General features: G+C 33.9%; 2 protein-coding genes and 1 pseudogene across 4 annotated transcripts; 1 reads left to right on the forward strand and 2 right to left on the reverse strand.

Annotated features, from left to right (window-relative positions):
* The first annotated feature begins 7,846 nt into the window (after positions 1–7,846).
* LOC120200682 (extensin-2-like) lies at positions 7,847–17,789 on the forward strand. Of its 3 annotated transcripts, XM_039201454.1 has the most exons (4): positions 7,847–8,165; positions 8,229–9,225; positions 9,400–9,433; positions 17,779–17,789. In XM_039201454.1, exons 1-3 carry the CDS (start codon positions 7,915–7,917, stop codon positions 9,424–9,426), a joined length of 1,275 nt encoding a protein of 424 aa, XP_039057385.1. In that variant the 5' UTR covers positions 7,847–7,914; the 3' UTR covers positions 9,427–9,433; positions 17,779–17,789. The 3 variants fall into 3 exon arrangements, with proteins under 3 accessions (XP_039057385.1, XP_039057384.1, XP_039057383.1); XM_039201453.1 differs by lacking the exon at positions 17,779–17,789 and having other exon boundaries at positions 8,229–8,558; positions 8,649–9,934; XM_039201452.1 differs by lacking the exon at positions 17,779–17,789 and having other exon boundaries at positions 8,229–9,934.
* Positions 14,326–14,737, reverse strand: LOC120200679 (annotated as a pseudogene).
* A 4,702-nt stretch (positions 17,790–22,491) lies between the features above and the next one.
* On the reverse strand, positions 22,492–23,406 carry LOC120200680 (prohibitin-1-like). The gene is made up of 3 exons (XM_039201450.1): positions 23,275–23,406; positions 23,066–23,139; positions 22,492–22,840 (listed from the first exon to the last, which is right to left on the reverse strand). Exons 1-3 carry the CDS (start codon positions 23,404–23,406, stop codon positions 22,492–22,494), a joined length of 555 nt encoding a protein of 184 aa, XP_039057381.1.
* Between the last annotated feature and the right edge of the window lie 2,803 nt (positions 23,407–26,209).

Genomic DNA, 26,209 nt, shown 5'->3' on the forward strand with positions numbered 1-26,209 from the left:
TGCTCTTCCATGGTCCGAGTATGTTATGCTCTGGCACAGAATGGTGTCATTCTTTCTTACCTTCAGCATTCCAAATAGTCTGGAGTAAGCATGCCTTTAACAACCACAAATCCATACAAAATCTCTTCTTCCATGATTCAGCTACATCTTTGACCCTCTTCTTATAGTTATCCTCATGGTATACAAATTCTGATCCACATATTCCATGTGTAGTTGGGACAAACTGGACCCCATACTGCCGAGGTGCCAAAAGTGGAGAATATATGACTCATCCCCATAATCCAAGTAACGTTATGGTTTTTAGTCTCCACACCGATAAAGGATATCACTATGGGTTAACCAAGGGGTTCTCTAGGTAATGTCTTCTCTTGAAGATGCGTGAAAACTTTCAGCCATTTCTCTTTTGGGATGCCTTTTTGCCATTTTAGTGTAAGAAATTCCCCCAAAGAAGAGTAAATGGTGTTGAATCGTCGTAAGAAATCCTGTTAGTCTTCCAAAAGTGACTACGGATCCAGACCTGAAGAAGCTGTGTGCATCCTATAAATCTTCCTTCGTCAGTCTTTCTGCAATGGTTGAGTGAACAGAAAGTTTCAACTAATATTACCGGTGTCGGGTTCACTCGCTTTGGAAGTTGTTCAAACAGTTCCACCACAGCCACCTCAATGTATCCCAAGGTTTTTGGGAAAATAACTAAGCCGTAGATCCCAATGTGAAGAGATCAATCACCTTCTATTCATCAGGATAATTCTTCATTAATTGCTTGATGTGGGTCCAAGTAATTCATTTTCTTTACCTTTGTGTTGAATTCGGTCAATTACCCACTTTTCATCTACCCGTGCAACCTTTGCCAACCCATTCTTTAAAGGCTGACTTTTGATGTACTTGGTGTAGACCCGATCCATTCTGATTCTTTACAATGCATCAAAGTAGTATATTCTTCAATTGTGGGCACCATATCTTCTTGATTGAATGTGAAACAACTATAAACCGGATTCCAAAATTGCACTAAGGCTCGAATTAGGGGCTCATCAATATTGACATGGAGTAGAAGAGCGATATCACCATACCGCTGACAGAATCTCTTTTCTGGTCACTTTTCCAACTGTCCTAAATGCTCCATAGTTCTTGAACATCGTTCTGCTTAAGGCTGACAAAGCATAACCAACCAGTTCTGACATATAGTTGCCTTGCAAATTGTCACACTTTTCCTTTTGAGTCTTCTCGAATCATAGCCAGACCTATGCGTTTTTCAACTCTTGCATTACAACCCTTTTTCCATTAATACGAATTATTTGTGTTTAACAAACACTCTTTGCATATCAACACCTCTTTTTTATGATGCAAATGATATGATAAAAAAAGCAAAAAATGAAAGAAAAACAAGTCAGTAAAATAATAATCAAAATATTACTGAAAGTAAAAAATAATCCTACCCGCATGATATCTAACCATCATACTTTAATTCCTACCCAAACATGATTTCTATCGCATTTTGACTTAATTTTGAGCAAGTCCTAACCGCATATTTTCTAGTTTGCATTCTTTAAACAGTAAATAAAGTAGGAAATAACTTAAGCATCCTAGGTTTTGAAATGGAATTTTAGGGCGAGCTCTAATTCCCTGTGGTCTCCCGGTTTAGGTTATAAAAAAAGGGTATCCGAGTTCTCCTTGCTGGTTTCCCCTTGGGCTTGCCAGACCCTCAGTCTAAGCCCATTAGAAGCTTATGTGGACCGAATTAAACTCGAGAGGACACATTCCCTTATGTCTATACGGAGAATAAATTCACACGAAGAATAAGGTATATGAATCCCAAAGGTTACTTGCTAGGCCTATACGGAGAATAAATTCCCACGAAGGTGTGCTTTTACCTCCACTTATAGGAGCTCCGGTATAGAGCCTGAGATGATTTTTTTAAATAAGTTGAAATCATTGAAGAAACGTCGGTATAACTATTTATTTAAAAAATAATCAAAAATAAATAATTAGGATCAAATAAATAAATTAAAATTTAAACATATAATTTTCGCTTAAGAATACAATCGAAAATTAATTTTATCCTGACTCACTTACCTATCCCCATCAGAGTCGCCAAGCTGTCATGACTATTCTTCCGTGTGGGCCTGGAATTGGGCTTTGAATTAACTTCTGGTGGTCGATTCGTTCTGAGCCGAGACTAACAATGCTTTTATATTCCTTTTGCTTATGTGAATGCTTTGCTTGATTTCGATTTTTATGGTTTGTTCTCGGTTTTTTCGTATCCTTGGTTGTTGTGTTACTTTTTGTGGTATGTTTGTTGGGTGTTTGGCTTTGTTGCTTGGTTTACTTGGGTTGTTTTAATGATTTTGTGGCTCCGATCGTTTTTGTTTTATTTTCCTATCTTTGGTGTGCATCATCGGAGGTATTTATTTAGCTCATTTGGGGGTCTATTGCCGATTGAATGGATTGTTCCCATTTTTCTGACTTATTTGGGCTTACCGTCGTTCACGTGGATGGGAATCTGGGATGGTGTAGTTTCGATTTTCTCAGCCGGCCGATTCTCTTTGACTGGGACCTTGGCTGTGATTGTTTCATCAATGGTCAGATTTGACTGTGCAACCATGTATCTCTTTAGGGTTTCATAACCCTTGATTTACTTCAATCTTGGTCATTCGTTCATGTTTTGATCGTATGGCTCCTGTCTGTGCGGCTGTAGCTAAATGTGAAACCCTAATTGAGTTAGGGTTGGATCAAGCCCCTTACCGATTGAGATTCTGCTGGACCCGTTTTGGACTCTTTTGGGCCTAAAAAAGGAAAATAAGGAAAATAAGATTAAAATAATAAATAAATAAATAAATAATAAAATAAATATAATGTAATAATAATAAAAACTATATAAAACGTGTTGTCAAAAATTATATGTTTAAAAAATCATTTTTTTGGAAAACAATTTATATACTATATGTTTTTAAAAATATATTATATTTGTTTTCAAAAACGTTTTCAAAATTATATATTATATGTTTTTTTTTTTAAAAAAAACTATATATTATATATGCTTTCAAAAATGTTTTTAGAAAACAAGGTTTCAAAACTATATATTATATATATTTTCAAAAAAAATGTTTTCAAAACTATATATTGAATATATTTCAAAAAATGTTTCCAAAACTATATATTATATATATTTTCAAAAAATATTTTCCAAAACTATATATTATATACGTTTTCGAAAAATGTTTTCCAAAACTATATATTATATTTTTTCAAAAAATGTTTTCAAAATTATATATTATATATATATATTCAATAATGTTTCAAAAAGTATATATTATATATATTTTTGAAATGAGTGACAACATTACTAACTTCAAATCATGCAAAATTATTTAATAATTAATTGATGCATATGGGACACACATATATATATACACATTTAAGACATTTAAGTTCTGATTGGAAAAAAAGGAAAAAGAAGAAAAAGGCTTCTTTGTTACATTATGATACTATTATAGAAATATTTTTTTTTGGTTATATGCAGAATGTGATAAAAGGAGATATAATAATAATTAATAAATAATTTTATTATATAAATAAAAAATAGAAATGAAAGCAAACGGCTAAAAACAGTCTCAAATTAAGTCATATTAGTATCACCATAGCCTATGGTTGTGGTTGGGATGGGGTTAGAAATTTTAAATTATGATATTAAAATTTTTATCCAACGTGATTTTACGACATGGGGCACGAGAAAATAATAGACATATTATTAGATGAATTTATGTAGAAAATAAAATGCATGTAACTAAGCTTAAAATTTCATGACTGAAATTAAAAGATAACTAAATTCAAAGATTAATTTTGTAACTACCCCTTTCCTTTTCCGAATTAATTAATTACAAAGCAATCAAGAAACCCACAGAGGAATGAGAGAAATGTGATGGAAGAAAATGAGTTTTTGCCTTGAAACTTGAGTCACTGAAACACATAATTTATATAGAAAATGAAACACACAATTAAGGTAGGAAAAGCATGAAGAAAAGAAAAGATCCACCCACTTTAGAAGCAACACAATAACAATATGTTTTTGAATTGTGCGTATCTAAATTCATTTAAATTTATAATAATATTAGTATCATTTGTTTTTTTATTAAATATTAATATCATTTGTTTTTTATTAAATATTAATATCATTTGAATTAATACTGGATGTCGAAAAAGTATAGAGGTAGTTGTCGAAATATCTTTCTAGTATTTGGTATTCATGATAAGATAAAGAAAGTGTCAACCTCAACCGATTAGCTTCTAGAAATGGAGGGAGAAATCAGTAAGATTAATGGTGTGGTTTAAGTGCGATTTATGGGTAACGTGGCCAAGTAATATGGCCAACTATTGAACTAGTCCCCTTAATCATCCATCCTTTGAACGTAGAATCCATATTTATAAGCAACGGCAGATAGCTGGACATTTTAGATTTCTGTTAAATAATTTTTCTTTCAAATAATTTTGAATTATAGATTGAATGAGTTTTTATCTAAAAGATTGCAATCAAATACCAATGAGTTGGTTTAAGTAGTAAGTAATCTAATATCGTTAAGTATTCTCGAGTTTGAGTCATTGTATACGTAGAAAATATCCGCTGAGAGGCTCATCCACCAAAACTAGGTGTACAAAGCAAGTTCAATTTGTTTTACGAAGGTTTTGTCCTTTTTTTATCGTATTTTGGTAGAGACCAAATCTTAAGCGGCAGATTTAGTAGAACAATTTAAAAGATTAAAAAAAAATATCATTAACTTTTTTCATGTTTGTTTAAACTGGAAATATCATGTATAAATACGAATCTTTTAAATTAATGAAATTAATAAATTTAATTGATATCAATTCAATATTTCATCTATATTCCTTTTTTTTTATTATAACAGTAACTAATTTTATTCAAAATAAGAAATATTTCAAATTATAATAAAGATTTACGATCACAATCGTAAATTAAGTAAATATTTAGGAAAATTTCCTATAATCACTTAAACAAACCTAGTAACTTAATATTACATAAGGACCATATAAGTAAAGATGAAATTTAACAAAGAAACTCACACAAAGATAGATACAAACATATCTGATCGCATTGGTAAACAAACCATAAAAGAGATCAAACTATTGAAAGACCACCGACAAATCACAAATCATACTCGAGCGACGTGAAAGGTATCCACGAACGCAAATCGGGTGTCCAAATCCAATCAGATGGTCAAAAGCAGGAAAGATCAACAAGATAGTAGATAAACACCATCTTGATCAGTCGTCGCGATGTCAAATCAACCCTTAAAAAAAGGTAAATGAAGAAATGACCAAAGAATCGAAAAACATGTCAAAAGCATAAGAAAACATGTCATACATGCATATGAAAACATGTAACACATAGACTTATGGAAAATAAAAAAATAAAGATATGATATAAAAAAGAAAAAGACAATAAAAAATAATGACAAACGACAATCAATATTAAAATTAATATCGTCGCCAATTAATAAAGACGAAAAAAAATAAGTAGCACACCAATAAAAGAAAACTATTTTTTCTTAAATTACATATCTACATTCCTAAATAACAACATAATAATAATAATAAATTATTAAATCTAATCTTAAAAATAAACTTTTAACCCATTTTAATATATATATATATATATATATATGCTATAAAATAAATAGGAAGTGCTTAACAATTCAATACGTACATAACGTGCATCCATTTGTTGCCGCGTGTTGACTTTTAGTCCATCAGTTGGTACCATGTCTACTTTAACTTGGCTCGTCTCATTGAATTTGATACTAATACAAAATATTTTAATTGATCAATGAAATACTTTAGATTATAATAGTGCTGTAGACAGATCAAGATAAACCGGTCGAGCTTCAATATAATGTCAACTTTATTCAGTTTAATATAAAATTTGACTTTGAATTTTTCTAATAACATTTTCTTATTAATTATTTGTATTTTATCTTTTGTTAAAATTTAAACACTAATAACCATTGACCAGTTGATCTAGTTGAGACGATGCACTAGATTTCTTAAACAATCTCAAATTTCAAACCTTAGCGTTTGTAGATGTAGTAATCAGGGTTAAGAGGATCGTCCTTATCGCAGTATCTGATCTGATTAATCGGTCAGTAATACCAATGATTAATTAAAAAAATTAAACACCAATAACTAATATATATACTTTCTCTAATAATTATCATATAATATTATATATTTAATTTTCTCTTTATAAAATACAAAATTATATTACCCATAAAAGAAAAAAAAACCCTAGCTGACTCTCTTCTCTTTTAACCTATTTTCTTTTAATATTTTTGTGACGTATTCTTATTTCTCTTTAATTTTGTTTAGCTGTCAGTGACACTAATCTTATTGCTAGTTGCTGACCACCGGTGATTATTAATTCTCTTGTTTTTTATATTATGTCTTTTTATCATTTTTGCTTGAGTATTTTTAATTTTGAATAAGATTCTTTGTCTTTGTGACATGATTTTTCTCTGCTCTTGTTGCACGCGTTTTCTCTACTATTGTGGCAAAATCCTCATGGTTGTTGATACGTTTTTTGTATATCTGTGGGGCCGTTTTGGTTCTCCAACAAAAATCATCACGACATTTATATTCTGATTGGTTAGTCGACGGTCATGTATAGCTAGTCAGATCTCATCTTTTGCTAAAAGGTTGGTTGGTGATATAATCAGATTGTATAGCAAAACAACCTACCAGACTATTTGGTTTGCTCTCCACTCCTTTATCACTTCATCAAGCGTCTCATTCGACAGAGACATAGTTTTTATAAGGTTATTAACTTTTGATGTAGGTGTCATTCTCATTGGAAGATTTTAATTTTCTTCGTATCTTTAGTTTTAATTTTTTTTGTATGAGTATTTTGGTGACTATCGTCTCTATAAAATCCAGTTCTCATTTTTCAAAAAAAATCTCTTTTTATGGATCTATGATGGCATGACATATAAATACAATATTGTATAAATTAATCGATTTAAGTACAAATACATTGATAAGATACTTAATTTTCACCTAAATTTTATATTTTATATTTTTTGGTAAAGTATTTAAATTATTTTTAAATACATGTTTTTAAGTAGAAAACCAAATTGATATTTCAAGACACGAAAATGACTTACTCTTTTTAGATATACACCGTGACTAAGTCTGGGGGAGGTGATTTATCAATTACCCATCCAGTTGGACCGACAGTGATATTATTATTATTATGACTTTCACAAATTTGTTCTTTTTCAATTGCCAAAAGAAATTTATTTTCAGAATTTTCAAGTTACAATTATAATATGAAAAGTTTAATAAACAGTATATTTTCAAAATTCAAATAAAATTCATACATAATGAAATTTAACCAAAATTATCTAATTAAAATTTTACACAAATATTTACACGTAAACTTTTATTTTTTTGTATTTATTTAATTTCATGACGAAAAAGTAAATTACTATAGCAATGTTTATTAATAATAAAATAGTTATTGCTTGGGAAGTCGCCGATTTTGTGAGAAATGAAATGATATATTTAGTTGAAGATTTCAATAACTTTTTAATAAAAGAAGTTTGTTGAGAACATTTAAAGTACAACTTTTATCGACAGCTTCTAGTCTAGGGGGAGTTAGTGGCAGGTCACATTCCTCTTTCAATAATTAATTTGACATTTGATGAACATATGGAAATAAATTATTTGGATGGTTAGAGAGAGGAAGTTTCACGTGGACCAATTTAAAATTGTATAGGATATTGGGGAGCTTACTATATAAACTTCAAGCTCTCGGTTGTAGTTCACAAAACATAATTACAAATAGTCTTCTATTTGTACGGTATAGAAAGTACAAAGAAGTTGGGAGTTTTTCTGCTTTATTCCCTCAAAATGGCCAAGATTTGGCCTTACCTATCCTATGCTTTGGTAGTGTGCTTGATAATAAGCAATGTAGTTGCTGACGGCGAGCCGACTCCATACAAGTACGAATCGCCACCACCTCCATATCTATACAAGTCGCCACCTCCACCTCCACCTCCATACAAGTACAACTCACCACCACCACATCCGTACAAGTACGACTCACCACCACCACCTCCTTACAAGTATGAGTCTCCACCTCCACCTCCATACAAGTACAAGTCCCCACCACCACCACCACCGTACAAGTATGAGTCTCCACCTCCACCTCTATATAAATATAAGTCACCACCACCTCCTCCGTATATGTATGAGTCACAACCTCCACCTCCATACAAGTACAAGTCACCACCACCTCCTCCATACAAGTACGAGTCACCACCTCCACCATACAAATACAAGGCGCCACCACCACCTCCGTACAAGTATGAGTCTCCACCTCCACCTCCATACAAATACAAGTCTCCACCACCACCTCCATACAAATATGAGTCTCCACCTCCACCTCCATACAAATACAAGTCACCACCACCTCCTCCTCCATACAAGTATGAGTCTCCACCTCCACCACCATACAAGTACAAGTCACCACCACCTCCTCCATACAAGTACGAGTCTCCCCTTCCGCCTCCATACAAATACAAGTCTCCACTACCTTCCCCATACAAGTATGAGTCACCACCTCCACCCTCATATTTGTACAAGTCACCCCCACCTCCTCCATACAAGTATGAATCACCACCTCCACCTCCATACAAGTACGAATCACCACCTCCACCTCCATACAAGTACGAATCACCACCACCACCTCCATACAAATATGAATCACCACCTCCTCCTCCATATGTCTATAAGTCACCACCACCTCCACCATACAAGTATGAATCACCACCTCCGCCTCCATATGTGTACAAGTCACCTCCACCTCCACCATACAAGTACGAATCACCACCTCCACCGCCATATGTGTACAAGTCACCCCCACCTCCACCATACAAATATGAATCACCACCTCCTCCTCCATACAAGTACGAGTCACCACCTCCACCCCCATATTCGTACAAGTCACCCCCACCTCCTCCATACAAATATGAATCACCACCTCCACCACCATACAAATACGAATCACCACCACCACCTCCATATAAGTACGAGTCACCACCACCACCTCCATACAAGTACGAATCAACACCACCACCTCCATACAAATATGAATCACCACCACCTCCTCCATATGTCTATAAGTCACCAACACCTCCACCATACAAGTATGAATCACCACCTCCGCCTCCATATGTGTACAAGTCACCCCCGCCTCCACCATACAAATACGAATCACCTCCTCCTCCATACAAGTACGAATTACCACCACCTCCTCCATATGTATACAAGTCACCGCCGCCACCTCCATATGTGTACAAGTCACCCCCACCTCCTCCATACGTTTACAAGTCGCCTCCACCTCCCACATATTACAAATAAACTCCACGTAACCCACTTGTCATCTAAAGTTCCCATTTTTCTCAATTTCCTTTATTTCACCCTTATTGCATATGTAAGTCTTTATGTCCTTCATTATATTCGATTCCACCTCAAACCTTCAAGTCTCTTTCCCCACTCTCTTTATTCCATCCAACTCCGTATTATTACATGTCTTTATCACCTCTCTCTATCCCATCCCTTTCCTCACCGTTATATATCACCTCCTACCTTTAATAAAATAGAAGCACTTCGCTTTGTGATTTCAACTACCATATGATTCACTCCAAGATTAATTTATGTGCTTGATATTGATGTAATAAGAGAAGGGATTGTAGCTACATCAAGTCATCAATTGGTTTATTCCAAGCTTTATGGTTATTCCTTCGAGTTGTAGCCCTCTTTGCGGGTAATGGATTTGCTATGTTTTCAAGAATATTTAATTTGTAATTGTTTGTGATTTTCACTATCACGTTAAGTTAAATTCATTGAGAATTATATGCTTTCATGTACCAAGATGTTGGATCATCTAATTTGAATTCTCTTGATTATTATTCTCTCATTTGATTTGTTTTTCTAAAAAATATTTTTATTCAAACCATAGTTACTTAAAATAGTTTTTAACTCCAAATAAGTCTTTTATTTTAAAATTTTTTAAATTCATCCTTTAATTTATACTTACCGTACGTTAAATACAATGTTATTTTCGAATCACTTGATATAATATATGACATCATGATGTACCATAAGATAGTAAGAAGAAATTATTAAGACTTAACTATAAAAATAGTTAAAATATTTAATTGATTTGATTTTAATTTAAAAACTTAACTGATTTGATTTTTCAATTAAAGAGTTCAATTGAATATAATAAAATCAATAACATTTTCTTTTTCCAAAAATTAAAAGCATCATGCACCGTCAAGCAAAAAAAAAAAAAAGTAAGAACGCAAATAGTCCCCTGACTATAGGTACTACTTTATTAAGTCCCTTGACCATTAGAAGTTACAAAATGGTCCTTCAATTATGGGGTGTTGCTTTGTGAGTCCCTCAACTATTAAAAGTTACAAAATGTCATCAATAACATTTTCTTTTTCAAAAAATTAAAAGCATCATGCACCGTCAAGCAAAAAAAAAAAGAAGTAAAGAACGCAAATAGTCCCCTGACTATAGGGTACTACTTTATTAAGTCCCTTGACCATTAGAAGTTACAAAATGGTCCTTCAATTATGGGGTGTTGCTTTGTTGAGTCCCTCAACTATTAAAAGTTACAAAATGTCATCCGACTATTCATTATGTTCCAGACTCATCATTTTTCATTAAAAAATTGATTGTTGTTTAAGCTGGATGTTAACATGATGATTGAGATATGATAGTCATTTGAGATTTTGAGATCAAATTTTATCATCTTACAGTCAACAAATTAACTTCAGCTCATAATATCTTCCATTCTTTAACGGAAAATGACGAGTTTGGAACATAACGGATAGTTGGGACCATTTTGTAACTTTTAATAATCGAGGGACTCAACAAAGCAACACTCCATAGTTGAAGAACCATTTTGTAACTTTTAATAGTCGAAAGACTTAATAAAGTAATATCACATAGTCGAGGGACCATTTGCATTCTCTTGCCCAAAAAATATCATTATTAAATATTATCATTTTGTATTTAAGTATAGAGTGTTTGGTTAGTGCCTTTTGTGAGACGGTGTTAGAGAAAACAGAGGCAAATGTTTGGACATGAGAGAACAACACACAGACATGAAGTTCCAATGAGATACTCAAACAAATTACTACCAACACACTCGTGCTGTCTCGGGAACATTGGGATCGTATTGGAACACCAAGTCCACCTCGGAAATATTATTTAAATTTCCATATAGCACTGATTCGTTAAGGACATTTTAATATTCAGAAAATAGTTTCTGAAATTAGGGTTTGTGCATCCAAAATTAATATCTATATTTGTTTACCCCATGCATCCTGTTCTTTAGTCTCCCATGGCGGCATGTTTGTTGAGAAGAAGACAACATTTACCTCGGAAATCATGCATATCAATTGTCAAACTAACCTTCCCAAGTTAATTAATTCCGCCTAGCTTTAACCAAAAACATTACATTTTACCCTGCATGCATGCATGAAAATCATTTTTTGATTCGTGGCTTCAAAAAGGTTATAAGTGTTGGGAGTAATAATAAGTAGATTATATTTGTAATGATAGAACTTATATTCTAGTCTTGAGATTATATTATTTAAAGAGACAATTATGAATTTTAAATATAGATTATAAAAGGCTTAAAGTGAAAATAAGTATTCAAACGATGTATTTTTTTTTTGCTTTAAGTACTTAAATTATTTTTTGGTCAAACTAAACTCTTAAATTATTATATTTAATCATTTTAAGTCCTATAATTTTTTTCAGTTAGATTTGTTTTGACCAATAAGATGTTGACACATCATATTAAATTAGGTACTTGTTTTGACCAAAAAATAGTTTGAGTACTTAAAGTGGTTACATATAATAGTTTAAGGACTTAGTTTGATAAAAAAATACTATAGATAAATAAAAAATGACATAATTTAAGTATTTTTTTAGTTTAAGCCATTATAAAATAAATAGGGCTGAAATAATAATAAGTTAAGCGTGTTAAATGCTCTCAAAGTTTTGAAGAAAAACTTTTTACACCCAATTCAGCTCTTATATCATGAAATTTCATTAATTAACCTCTTTCATCGACAGAGATGGGCACAAGATTTTATGTTATAGTAAATTTCTAATATTTTAGGAGGATAAATTTATAAAATTATAGAGAATGATAATAAAGTATTAATAGAAAATAAAAAAATTAAATATATGATCATTTGAAATTTTAAAGGGACGACTATCCTAGTCGTATTAATTGTGAAGTTAAAGAATATTTTTAATCAATTACTGTTATATTCATTTTAAAATATTGTCAAATTGTATTTATAGGATTTTATTAGTATTCTTTATATTTTAAAAAAATACATATTATTTTAAGATTTTAATTTAAAAAGATATATAAATTCTATGCCGCAGAACGCCTTCAACTTGGATCATAGCGTTGTTTCTTTTTTTTAAGTTTTAATACTTTAAACCTATACAAAATTAGTAATTTATTTAACACCTTCAACTTGCATTATTACTTACTTTTTTATGGAGTAGAGTTTTTTAAACGACGTTATCCTTTTTTATATATGAAAATCATTAATGAGTGCCACTAGGAAACAGTGACATATCCTTTTAAAGAAAGTGTGGAGATTCATTAGCATTTAATTCATTATTTATTAATTTTTCTAAAGATGTAAAACATTAATTGTATTGCTTAATCAATAAGAGTTGTTTAAATATTAATTAACTACTAATTTGTTGTAATATTCAAATTTTATTTTCTTTTAAAAAATCACAACTCTGGTAATATGTTTTATCTTCATTATAAATATCATACGGAGCACAATATTGAGGGGGCCCAGGAAACCCCATTCTATGCGAGTGGGCTGTGTACGCGATTGTCGTTCTCTTCACTTACGCGGAACCACGTAAATAACCCCATCTTTGTTTGTTTATTTATTTACGGTTTATATTACTGTCGCGGTCGTCTTTAAGTTGGACCTAGAATTGAGCTTCGAATTAGATGAAATAATGGGTTAGAGTCGTCACTAATCATTTTAAAGAAAAAAATTAGGCTGATCGGACACCATCTTATCTGATCTGCGTTTTACCAGAAATGTGTCGTGTTCGAGAATCGGTTAGAATCAAGGAAGGATTAACACTCTTGTACTGCCCTTTCGGTACCAATTAATTTTCCGATTGTCTTAATTGCGAAAATTTGAAATTAAAATTAAAATTTAAAAAAATGTTCGATTCAAATTAATTACCTTCGATTAGTTGAAAATATCCCTAAAATCAAAAATATTGTTAGATTAATAAATAAATAAATAAATAAATATGAAAAAATTGAATAAATAAATAAATATGAAAAAAGAGAAAAAGAGAAAAATATTAATAGAATAATAATAATAAAATAAAATAGATAACAAAGATAAATAAAAGTTAGTAAAACATAAATAAAAATAATAATAAAACAAACTAAAAAATAAATAAAAAGAACCAAAATGAATGATGTTGAAAGATGGCATGACTAAGCATGAATTAACCCTTACGTCAATTTACACAAACAAATTTAAATGGGAAACACAATATTTAAAGGGAAAACACGTCAATTTAGCTTATGGGTCCCATTTATAATATATTTAAAGGGTTTTAACACCCTTATTTGCACAATAACTTTTAAAATTCAAACACGGGGAAAATAATGAAAATCTTTGCACTTTTACCTTTGATTACGTGAGGTTTAACCGTTGGATCGAGCTGTGGTCATAGTATATCGTTCCTCATGTTGTCTCTTACTTGTTGACCGTTCGGATCGTTGAAGGAAGCATCCGATCGTCGGAAATACACCATTGGGTCTTTCATGGTTTTCGGATATGCTGCTCTTGGGTTCGCCCTGTGCTCGGATAACATCACTTTACTGGTCCTATTCACAATGAATTTGGCTCTCTCAGCATCTTGTACAGCCACCTGTTTAGCCTCAATTTCAGCAGTGAATACCTTCCTGAAAGTCAGACTTGTAATGGACACATCATCAATGTTGAAATTAGTTGCCCTATTGGTCAAAATCTTCTGAATTTCCTTACTAACATTCTCTCTCCGAGTAATGAGCTGGCTAGCATTTTATTAAGAAACAACAGCTGTCCACTTCCTTTTGCTTTTTGAGCCAACTATTTATTTTCTTTAATTGATTTACTTTAAACTCCAATTGATCGGTATAACCCTGTTTCCTTACCCTGGACCTCGCTGCAGACTCGCGGTTCTTGATCATCCTCTTTTGCCTTCTCTCGATAGTTTTCTAATTATCTGTTGATTAGGAATGACTTTTTCGGATTCGTACTCTCGCATGATATGGGGGTTCTCATTTATCAGCTGTGCAAGTTGAGCCTGGGTAAGTTTCTTATCCATTCGAGCCTGCATAATGGCTTTCTTCAGTTCAGTTGGCACTCGGTCATGTGCAAGGTTTTAGGTTTCCTCGTCGAGCTTCCTTGTATTGAGAGAAGTACTACTCGATGTTGCCTTGTTCGTCCCAGCATTTGATTTTTGACGGATTCGATCTCAGCACCGGCACGACGAGCGGTGTTAACGACTTTCTCATCCTTCTTGGTGGCAAAGTTAGGGGCTTTTTACGAATAACGACGGGCTTCAAATCTTCAGTTATAGGTCCTATTCTGGCCATTCAACTTCTTTTTATTGGATGAAATTAAAAAGACTGGAATTCAAAGATTTGTTTTTTGGGAGTTATAATCCCCCTTCTCTATCGATTCCCCTCCTATTTTCTCCCCCAAGCCTTCGGGTTTCCCCTCCATATATAGCAGTATGCATGAGAGTTTAGTGGTGGAGTAGGTTGCATCAAACCCGGATTTATGGGTTTTCTTCTGTTATTTGAATAGGTTTAGTGGATTTTGAAAGTAGATTTAGTGGGATTCGGTTTTTCTGGTGATGATTTGTTGATTTTTTTCATTGATTTGGTGTTGAATGTAGTATAAGGTCTCGATGGAGCTGCTCACGTGGCCACGAGATGTTATCGTGGAAGGAGAGCCATCGTTGGGGGCCTCTGCGTGAAAAATGGGGGATCATATTGCTTCCTGGAAACTGATGTGGTGTGTGCTTCACGTGTGGAGCATGCTGGAGCTATTGAAGTCCTGTAAAAAATGAAATGGAAATAAATATAAATATGTGTAGGTACTATACCGTAATAAAAATAATATGAGTGCTCGGGCGAAAATTAGTGTCCACAGCTGCCCCTTTTTGTCCTTTTTCGTGGAACGAAAAATAAGACAAAGATAAAAAGACACAATTTTTGTTCGGTGGAGTTGAAAATTGACTCAGATATTAAGAATAACTTCCTGTTGAATTGAGTTGTGGATGACTCATCCGTCGTGAAGTCGAGTTCATCTTGAAATGACATGGAATTGAAGCCGCAATTCAGAATTTGAATTGGAATATGGCTTCTTGTTGCCAAATTGTAGTCAACTTTGGTCTTCTTCTCGGTTTAAAGACATTGGTTTAAAAATTCGACCAAAAATTGGTTCTTTGACTCTACCATGTGGTTGATATGCCCTTGAACTGAACGAAATCGAACTAGTAGGTCTTTATTGATAGATAACCCTTATAGCCTTGAGTTATGTTGTAAATTATATGCCTTTAAGCTGAGTGTAATCGAACTTGAAGGTCTTTTGTTGGCAGATAACCCTTCTTGCCTTGAGCTAAGCTACAAATGATGTGTATTTCAGCTGAGTGTAATCGAACTCGAAGGTCTTTGTTGACAGATAACCCTTCTAGCCTTGAGTTATGCTGTAAATGATGTGCCTTTGAGCTGAGTGTAATCGAACTCGAAGGTCTTTTGTTGGCAGATAGCCCTTCTTGCCTTGAGCTAAGCTACAAATGATGTGCCTTTGAGCTGAGTTTAATCGAACTCGAAGGTCTTTGTTGATAGATAACCCTTCTAGCCTTGACTTATGTTGTAAATGACGTGCCTTTGAGCTGAGGTAATCGAACTCGAAGGTCTTTTGTTGGCAGATAACCCTTCTTGCCTTGAGCTAAGCTGCAAATGTTGTGCCTTTGAGTTTAGTGTAATCAAACTCGAAGGTTTTTGTTGGCAGATAACCCTTCTTTCCTCGAGCTATGCTGCAAATGATGCGTCTTTGAGCTGAGTGTAATCAAACTTGAAAGTCTTGTGTTGGCAGATAACCCTCATTGCCTTGAGTTAAGCTACAAATATTGTGCCTTTGAGCTGAGTGTAATCGAACTCGAAGGTCTTTTGTTGGCAGATAACCCTTCTAACCTTGAGTTATGTTGCAAATGTTGTGCCTTGGAGCTGAGTGTAGTCGAACTCGAAGGTCTTTTGTTGGCAGATAACCATTCTCACCTTGAGCTATACTGCAAATGTTGTGCCTTTAAACTAAGTGTAATCGAACTCGAAGGTCTTTTTTTGGAAGATAACCCTTATAGTCTTGAGTTATACTGCAAATGATGTGCCTTGGAGTTGAGCGTAGTCGAACTCGAAGGTCTTTTGTTGGCAGATAGCCCTTCTTGCCTTGAGCTAAACTGCAAATGATATGCCTTTGAGCTGAGTGTAATCGAACTCGAAGGTCTTTGTTGATAGATAACCCTTCTAGCCTTGAGTTATGCTGTAAATGATGTGCCTTTGAGCTGAGTGTAATCGAACTCGAAGGTCTTTTTGCCGGGATTTTCGGAAGCTCGAATCGACAACCAGAACGGTTTGCAAAGAGGGGTCAGAACGGTTTTGTGTTTAGGGAGTAAGGAGATTAAAAGATAGAGAATTGCACAGCGATTTATAGTGGTTCGACTTTCTCAATCAAAGTCTACGTCCACTATCTTAGCTCCTCACCAAGGATTTTCCAATAAATTCACTAATTTGTTCTTTCTTTTGAGGATAAAGAGTAACCTTACAAACTCCCTAGTTTTTCCGGGCTAAACTAGAACCTTTCCCTAACTTTTACACGGGATTAGCTAGAACCTTTCACCTTTATAAAAGGATAAGAAATGTAAACAAGAAAACCTCTCTAAGGTAGGTGTTTACAAGATTGAGCTCACAAGAACAAAATATATACAAGAGAAAGATGAAATAAGAATGAAAAACTCTTCTCTTGTGTTTGATTGCTTGGATAGTTGTTCTATTGCTTCTTCAAGTGTCCTTAGCTTGTATTATAGCTTGGAATGTGTTTGAAGTCGTATATAGCCGTTGGGGATGTTTTGGAGCCGTTTGGAGATGAGAATCCATTAATAAAACAGCTTGGAGCGTGGGGGAATCGGTACCCCCTGAGGGGGGAATCGGTACCCCTGGGGGGGAATCTGTACCCCCTGGACATTCTGTTTTCTCGGAGCCAAAAACCTGCTGGGGAAATCTGTACCCCCTGAACAATCTGATTTTTCTTCGTTTTGAAACAATTCGAAATCTTTGTAAAATTGTTTTAAAAATAGTTTAAGTATAAAACATAATTTTATACTTTACTAAGGATTAAAATGAACTTTGAAAGTCTTGTAGTAATATTTTGATATTCGAATAATTATATCGAATATACTTAGATAATCTTTTGGAAAATCTTAAAATTCATTTAACTTAATTTGTTATATTGAAACATCAAAATGTTTTCAACATTTTTGTTGGCAGATTGCCCTTCTTGCCTTGAGCTAAGCTGCAAGTGATGTGTCTTTAAGTTGAGTGTAATCGAACTCGAAGGTCTTTGTTGACAGATAACCCTTTTATCCTTGAGTTATGCTATAAATGATGTGCTTTGGAGCTAAGCGTAGTCCAACTCGAAGGTCTTTTGTTGGCAAATAGCCCTTCTTTCCTTGAGCTATGTTGCAAATGATGTGCCTTGTTGCTGGCATAGTCAAACTCGAAGGTCTTTTGTTAGCAGATAACTATTCTAGCCTTGAGTTATGATGCGAATAGTTTCTTTAAAAAATGGCTTTCCCATCACGGTTCTAAGCCGATCATAATTCTTCAGGTGGTTCCTTTGATCGGGTCTGAACCAAGTAATATGATTTTTAGATGACTCATTTTCACGGGAAAGTCCACTAATAAATTCTGTCAGTCGGATATCTTCCTTCGTGGAATTGAAATCTGGCTTGAAAATGTTAATTGGAAACCTGCTACTCATTATTAAGTTAAGTTAATCTGGATTCGTTCTGAATTGGCTTTCGAACCCATCTGAAATTGATTCAAGATCTGTGGATATGTCAAGTCGGTTGAGGTGTAACTTCTCATTGATGAGTCAAGCAACCACCATTGATCTTTAAAGGAGCTTTCAAAACGAGTATATTTCGTCATAAAGTCGAAACTTGACTATGAAAGCTGCAAAAAATTATACATGTGAAAAATGATAAATGTAATGCTCTTAAGTATGTCTAAGATGCATGTAATGTGAATTGGTTCTGTTTTATGTTATAGATGGAGCCTCATTCTGTCCTTCGGTCTTGTACTCGGAATCAACCATGCCCTATTTCTTCTTGGGTTGTGGCCTTTCACATTTAAGATTGTCCTGTTTGAAAGTGTTTTTCTCATTTCTCTTATTTTAGGAGGGAAAAAGATATACGAATATAAAAATTCTGTAAAACATTGCTCCCAAATTCAGGCTTACAATCGAATCAAATCATAAACATGAATTCAAAGTATATCAAAGGAATCAATAGCTCTTTTAATGCTTTCAAATTTATAGCTCTTTGACAATGTTCAAATGGATGAGTTGGCTTTAGGTGAGCCTCCTATTTAGCCATAAAAAATGTCATTTTTTCAGTCGTTGATTGGCTTGGCATTTTAATTGGATGCGGACAAAATGACGCAACTAGCATAATCAATTGCTAGACCTTCTATTTCAGTTCTCTGAAATCTTAATATTTCATTTGTTCAAGCTTTGTAGGCTCTTCTAACAAAGTCAGTGCAGAAATATCAGTCAAAAAATGAAATTCCTGAGTGCTCGTGTGAAGTTGACTATAACATGTGTTCCTTAACTCCCTTAGTCCATTTTTACCAAAACTCCTTATTTAATTTTCCATTATATGGCTAGCTGGATCCATAAAGCCGGGGCGTTTAACCAATTGGTCTAGAGGGACAACTCAAGCTTTATTGTATATTATAATCACCTTTATCAGGCTAGTTGAATCTTATCCATAAAACCGGGGCGTTTAACCAATTACTTTAGAGGGACAACTTAAGTTTTATTGTATATTATAATTACCTTTGTCAGGCTAGCTGAATCTTATCCATAAAGGTGTTTAACCAATTGCTTTAGAGGGACATCTCAAGCTTTATTGTATATATATAATACTATAATCTGGGTATATGGCCCCAATTTCTTAAGTTTGTCAAGAAGAACCTATTATAGTCTAGGTGTTGTTGAAAGTCAAAAATTTCATCTTTAGAGCTCAATTTCCAAGCAACTGACCTAAACTAGATTCATCTACTCGACTATTTCATCTGTAAAGATTATGATCATCACTGAACGTCTTAAACAAAAAGTGTAGTAATGTCAAAGATGCCCCATGTTGTCCGCACCTATGCATATCTAAATACCAAGCCTTATAAAGAGAGAAGGTTATATTAGTTATTTGTAAGAGAAGAGTACAGTGTTTGAGCGTATCTTCTTGGGTAAGGTCAAAGTCCTTTATCATGTTACTTTATCAAAGATCTGTAACTCCATTCACTTGCAGAGTTTTTTAATTCATTTGATATTCAAAGAATTTCAAGTTGTAAATTTGATTCAATGCTCTGCATAAATTCATTCAAATATCCAAAGAAAGTTCAAAAACAAGTTCCAAATATGAGAAAGTTAAAAAAAAAATCAAATTCAAACAAGATGCCTCAAAATTGAATAAGGCCTCATCAGGATGCCCCACTTGCCATGACTTTTTCTACTTTGGGAGTGTCATTTCTTTCATCGTAAAATTCTAGCTCTTTTCTGTCCATCATTAGCTAGATCAAGGCTCTAAAATCGGCACATTCTTGTACATCATGTCCATCTTCATTGTGATAACAACAATGACTGCCACCTTTGGAATCTAATGTGCTAGGAAGTGGTGTAAGAAACCACGCATTTATCATTTGTCTCCATACCCAAACAAGAGGTGACTTCACTTCGAAAACTCTGATTTTGTCCTTTTTACCCTTTTCCTCGGTGATTGCACTTTCCTCATTCTCTTTATGATTAGGCAGAGGGTTCTGTGCAATATGGGGTGATTCTGTATTGTTGAAATGAATCCAACTCCTGTTACGTATTCTTTGGATAATCCTCTTAAAGGCGAGACAATTTTTAATAGCATGTCCCGGAACACTGCCATGATATTCACAGTGCGCATTTTTGTCATACCACTTGGGGTATGGGGCTTTAGAGGTGTCTCTGGATAGGGTGACACCACATGTATGTTAAACAGTTATTGGTAGAGCTCCTTGTATGTTATGAGAATGGGATCGAAATGCTCATTTTCTCTCATTGGTTCTTTCGAATCTTGTCTAGAAGATGATACAGTTGCAATTGGTTTTGATTTGATGATGATCTCTCATTCTTTCTTCTTCAGGGGAGGCTTTCCACTCGACATACCTCCTGGTTTAATGGTCGTTTTGACTTATTCCCCAAATTTTGGGATGCGGTAACCATCTGAATTATTTTGAAGTCCTGATAAGATTCTGGTTGAGACAACTACTTGCAGGGTAGGTGACATAGTTACCCCTTCTGATGAACCTGCCCTAGGTGCACTTGCCTGACGTATGCCAGCTAACTTGGCAACGATCTGATCGATCAAGGACTCTTGGCCTTTCGTGATTGTATTTAGGGCACTTTGGCTATTTTGATTTATCTTTTCTCCTAGATCCTTCTGTAACCTTAGCATGTTCGATTCAAGTTGAGCAATTCTAGCTTCCATTTCCTTTTAGTTTGAATGGGGATGGCACGTGTCCGAAGCTTGTAGAGGTAAATCCAATGTTTATTCCTTTTGATGAGACAAGCCTTTATTAGTTAATGTGAATGTAAAGAAATGAAAATAACAAAATGCAAAATATGTTTAAATGCATAATGCATGCAATGTTCGAGGCATTGATCCAAAAACTGTGTTTGTTATTATAAATAATCCTTATTGGGGACAAAAGTGTTGCGTTTTTAAGAGACCAAAAACATTTTGATGGTATAGATCTCGAACAGCCTCTAACAAGTTGATTCGTCTTCCATCTTTTTCTATAGTCTCCCGGTTTAGGTTATAAAAAAAGTACCCGAGTTCTCCTTGCTGGTGCCCCCTTGGGCTTGCTAGACCCTTAGTCCTAAGCCCATTACAAGCTTATGTGGACTAAATTAAACTCGAGAGGAAAAATTCCCTTATGCCCGCACGGTGAATAAATTCACACGAAGACATAAGATATATGAATATCGAAGGTTACTTGCTAGGCTCGAATGGAGAATAAATTCTCACGAAGGCGTTGCTTTCACCCCCACTTAGAAAGGGTTTGGAGCTTGGGTATAAAACCTAAGATGAAATTTTCGAAAATCTGAAATCATTAAAAAAACGTCAGTACAACTATTTATTTGAAAAATAATTAAAGATAAATAATTAGAATCGAATAAATAAATTAAAATTCAAACTTGTAATTTTCGATAAAAAGGACAATCGGAAGTTAATTTCGGCCTAACTCACTTACCAGTCTCCAGTAGAGTCACCAAGCTGCTGCGACCGTCTTTCAGTTGGGCCTGAAATTGGGCTTCGACTTGGATGAAATAATGGGTTAGAGTCACCACCGATCATTTTAAAGAAAAAAATTAGGCTGATCGGACACCATCTTATCTGATCTGTGTTTTAGCATAAATGTGTCGGGTTTGGGAGTCGGTTACAATCAAGGAAGGATTAGCACCCTTGTATTGTCCTTTCGTTACCGATTAATTTGTTGGTTGTTTTAATTGCAAAAATTTAAAATTTAAATTTAAAAAAACATTCGATTCAAATTACTTACCTTTGATTAGTTGAAAAGTATCCCTAAAGTCAAAAATATTGTTAGATTGAATAAATAAATAAATAAATATGAAAAAATTGAAAAAAAAATAAATAAATATGAAAAAAGAAAAAAAGAGAAAAATATTAATAGAATAATAATAATAAAATAAAATAGATAAAAAGGATAAATAAAAGTTAATAAAAAATAAATAAATAAAAAGGACCAAAATGAATGATGTTGAAAGATGGCATTATTAAGCATGAATTAACCCTTACGACAATTTACACAAACATATTTAAAGGGAAAACACAATATTTAAAGGACAAACACATCAAATTAGCTTATGGGTCCCATTTATAATATATTTGAAGGGTTTTAACCCCTTTATTTGCACAGTAACTTTTAAAATTCAAACATGGGAAAATAATGAAAATCTTCGCACTTTTACCTTCGATTACGTGAGGTTGAACCGTTGGATCTAGCTGTGATCATAGTATATCGTTCCTCGTGTTGTCTTCTACTTGCTGACCATTCGGATCGTTGAAGGGAGCCTCCGATCGCCGGAAATACACCATTAGGTCTTTCATAGTTTTTGAATATGCTACCCTTGGGTTCGCCCTGTGCTCGGATAACAACACTTTTCTGGTCCTTTTCACAATGAATTTAGCTCTCTCAACATCTTGTACATCTACCTTTTTAACCTCAATTGCAGCAGTGAATACCTTCCCGAAAGTTAGACTTGTAATTGACACATCATCAATGTTGAAATTAGTTGCCCTATCGGTCAAAATCTTCCGAATTTCCTTACTAACATTCTCACTCCGAGTAATGAGCTGACTAGCATTGTATTGAGAAACAACAGTTGTCCACTTCTTTTTGCCTTTTGAGCCAGCTATTTATTTTCTTTAGTTGCTTTACTTTAAACTCCAACTGAATGATATAAGCCAGCTTCCTTGCTCTAGACCTCGCTGCGGACTCACGGTTCTTGATCATCCTCTTTTGCCTTCTCTCGATAGTTATCTAATTATCTGTTGATTAGGAATGGCTTTTCCGGATTCTTACTCTCGCATGATCTGGGGTTTCTCATTTATCAACTGTGCAAGTTGAGCCTGGGTAAGTTTCTTGTCCATTCGAGCCTGCATAATGGCTTTCTTCAGTTTAGTTGGCACTCAGTCATGTGAAAGGTTTTCGGTTTCCTCGTTGAGCTTCCTTGTATTGAGAGACATACTACTCGATGATGCCCTGTTCGTCCCATCATTTCATTTTTTGACGGATTCAATCTCGGCACCAGCACGACGAGCGGCGTTAACGACTTTCTCATCCTTCTTGGTGGCGGCATTAGGGGTTTTTTTGTGAATAACAACGGGCTCCAAATCTTCAGTTAGAGATCCTATTCCGACCATTCAACTTCTTTTTGTTGGATGAAATTAAAAAGACTGGAATTCAAAGATTTGTTTTTTGGGAGTTACAATCCCCCGTCTCTCTCGGTTCTCCTCCTATTTTTCCCCCCAAGCCTTCGGGTTTCCCCTCCATATATAGCAACATGCATGAGAGTTTAGTGGTGGAGTAGGTTGCATCAAACCTGGATTTTACGATATTTCTTCTGTTATTTGAATAGGTTTAGTGGATTTGAAAAGTATATTTAGTGGAATTCAGTTTTTCTGGTGATGATTTGTTGATTTTTTCATTAATTTGGTGCTGACTGGAGTATAAGGTCTCGATGGAGCTGCTCACGTGGCCACGAGATGTTGTCGTGGAAGGAGAGCCATCGTTGGGGGCCTCTGCGTGAAAAGTGGGAGACCATATTGTTGCTTGGAAATTGATGTGGCGTGTGCTTCACGTGTGGAGCATGCTGGGGCTATTGGAGGCCTGTAAAAAAATGAAATTGAAATAAATATAAATATATGTGTATGTACTATACCATAATAAAAATAATATGCGTGCTCTGGAGAAAATTAGTGTTCACAATTATAAATAAATATCTAAAATTATCTTTTTATTAAAAAAATAAGTGTCTAAGTATTTAATGTCAAAATAGGTACCTAAACTATTTAAAAGTTTTCATCTAAGTTCTAAAACAATTAACATGTGGCATTAATTTTGGAACTAAGATTAAAAGGTTAGAATAGTTTAAGTACATATAATGATCAAAAAATACTTTAGTATATATTTTGACCAAAATGATAACCTCAGGTACTTGTTTTGATCAAAAATACTTTAGATACTTAAATGGAAAAGATGTTAGATGCTTATTTGTTATATAAGCCTTTATTTATTTATCTTAATTCACAAATCAGATTTAACGTCGTCAGTTAATTCATATACTAAGTTATAACGAGTAGACTGAAAAATATTTTGGAGAAAAGATACACATGCATTGATAATATAAATTTTTCATAAGGATGAATACAAATACAAATAAAATTTTAAAGTTAACATAATCAATAAAATAAATAGTTAATAAAAAATTAAATTTCATAATAGATATGTGTCCACTCTAATATAAGAGTGGAATAGACATTGGTTATAATTATAATAAAAAATAAATAGTAAATTATATTATATTAAGATATAGAAAGAGTAGGGATGTGCATGAGTCGATTCGAGTTTTTAGTTGATCTGATCCAATCCAGAATATAAATCCTTTAATCGAAACTCAAGCCGATCCGAATTTAGGAGTGACTTCATCGACCTAAACCTGAACCGATTTTTTAAGATAAAACTCAAACTCGACCTTAGATAAATATATTTATAAGAAAAATTATTTTTATTCCATAAAAATATAAATTTAACTGAAAAATAATTTATATTTATTATTATAATTATCCTTAAATTCTCAACTCAATCCAAATTCTTATACTTTTAAATTTGATCTTATCTGATCTTATTAAAACCTATGAAGTTCATGTTCCGTGTCTATCCCAAGAAAGAGGGTAGGAGGTGTGAACAGTGAAGTTCGTTGGGGAACAGTTTGAGAGGTGGTACAGAGCCAAGCCGATAACAGCGCGCCAACCCAGGCAACTGCTGCCTTCGCTCCTTTCAGATCGGTTTACATTATCCGTTTCCCGAGACCAATCAACTAACCTACCCCAAATCTTCTTCTAATAACAAAAGTGTAAACTACACATTTTTATTATTTAAGCTATTAGTTTTATTTTGTTTTAGTACCTAAACTTTCATTTGTTTCAAAATAACACTCAACGTTTATTTTATATTTCAAAATAACACTCAACGTTTATTTTATATTTTATTTTTAGTATCTCGCCCTTAAAAACTTAACAAAATTATCTTACTTGCACATTCTTTTATGGGTAAATTACATTATTCATCACTCATATAATACCTTAATTTTATCTGAACATTTTAAATCCATTGGATGAGGTCGGGTGTCAATTTAAAGACATTCACACATGGTCGTCAAATTAATTTGAGTGGCTCGCCTTGGAGAAAAGAATTTTGGGCTTTGAGAAATGTCGAACATTTATTTGGGTTCAATAACCATACGTTTTTATGATTGAATTTTAAAGCCGAAACATGGGATACCCAAGTTAAGTACCAAACTCAAATATCCATTTACAGTCCATTATACAAAATACAACCGAAATTAAATTCTCATTCCATATTTAACCTTTCATACCGATTTTGCATTCAAACCCATTTCCATATATCATTCACACATTTATCAATTACCTAAATCCAAAGCCCATTTACTATGTTACAAGACATGGCCCAATTTAAACCCACATTTTAACATTTGTGGGAAAACCCTAATCTCACCAACCCTCCCGCCGTCGTTCCAACTCACAACCAGCAACTAAGTAATACGTTTTAGAATAGTGGAGAAGCCCCCGGGACGGTCCCAAGAACGTGCTCCTCCACGCCAGCTGTGGCAAATTTCAGAAGCTTCTACTCATGCCTCCAGCTGGCCATGCTTAACCGAAAAAACATTCTCCTCATCCGCTCGAGCCTCGTCATCAACATGCATAAGGAAAAAAACAAATAAGGGATGAGTTGTATTATTGGAGGATTGGTTTTGTAACAGAAAGGGATTCTTTTTGTAACAAAATGAGGTTATAAAAACCCCTGAAATCATTGTAAATGGGTATTCGGTTCCCCATTTATTAACAAGCAATGTAATCAAGGGCTATTCTGATCGGGAAAGAATGAAGCAACCAATGTAAGGGGTTCTTACCCATTTTCGAAAGG

Source organism: Hibiscus syriacus, unplaced genomic scaffold (genome assembly GCF_006381635.1).
Source record: "Hibiscus syriacus cultivar Baekdansim isolate YM2019G1 unplaced genomic scaffold, ASM638163v2 tig00006405_pilon, whole genome shotgun sequence".
NCBI classification, from domain to species: Eukaryota; Viridiplantae; Streptophyta; class Magnoliopsida; order Malvales; family Malvaceae; genus Hibiscus; species Hibiscus syriacus.

Coding starts and splice junctions, on each gene's coding strand:
- LOC120200682 (XM_039201452.1), top strand. CDS start 7,915: ATGGCCAAGATTTGGCCTTACCTATCCTATGCTTTGGTAGTGTGCTTG. Junction 8,166..8,228: donor CCACCTCCATACAAGTACAA/GTCCCCACCACC, acceptor ATATAAATATAA/GTCACCACCACCTCCTCCGT.
- LOC120200680 (XM_039201450.1), bottom strand. CDS start 23,406: ATGGTCGGAATAGGATCTCTAACTGAAGATTTGGAGCCCGTTGTTATT. Junction 23,140..23,274: donor CTGGTGCCGAGATTGAATCC/GTCAAAAAATGA, acceptor GCCATTATGCAG/GCTCGAATGGACAAGAAACT. Junction 22,841..23,065: donor AAACCCCAGATCATGCGAGA/GTAAGAATCCGG, acceptor ATACAATGCTAG/TCAGCTCATTACTCGGAGTG.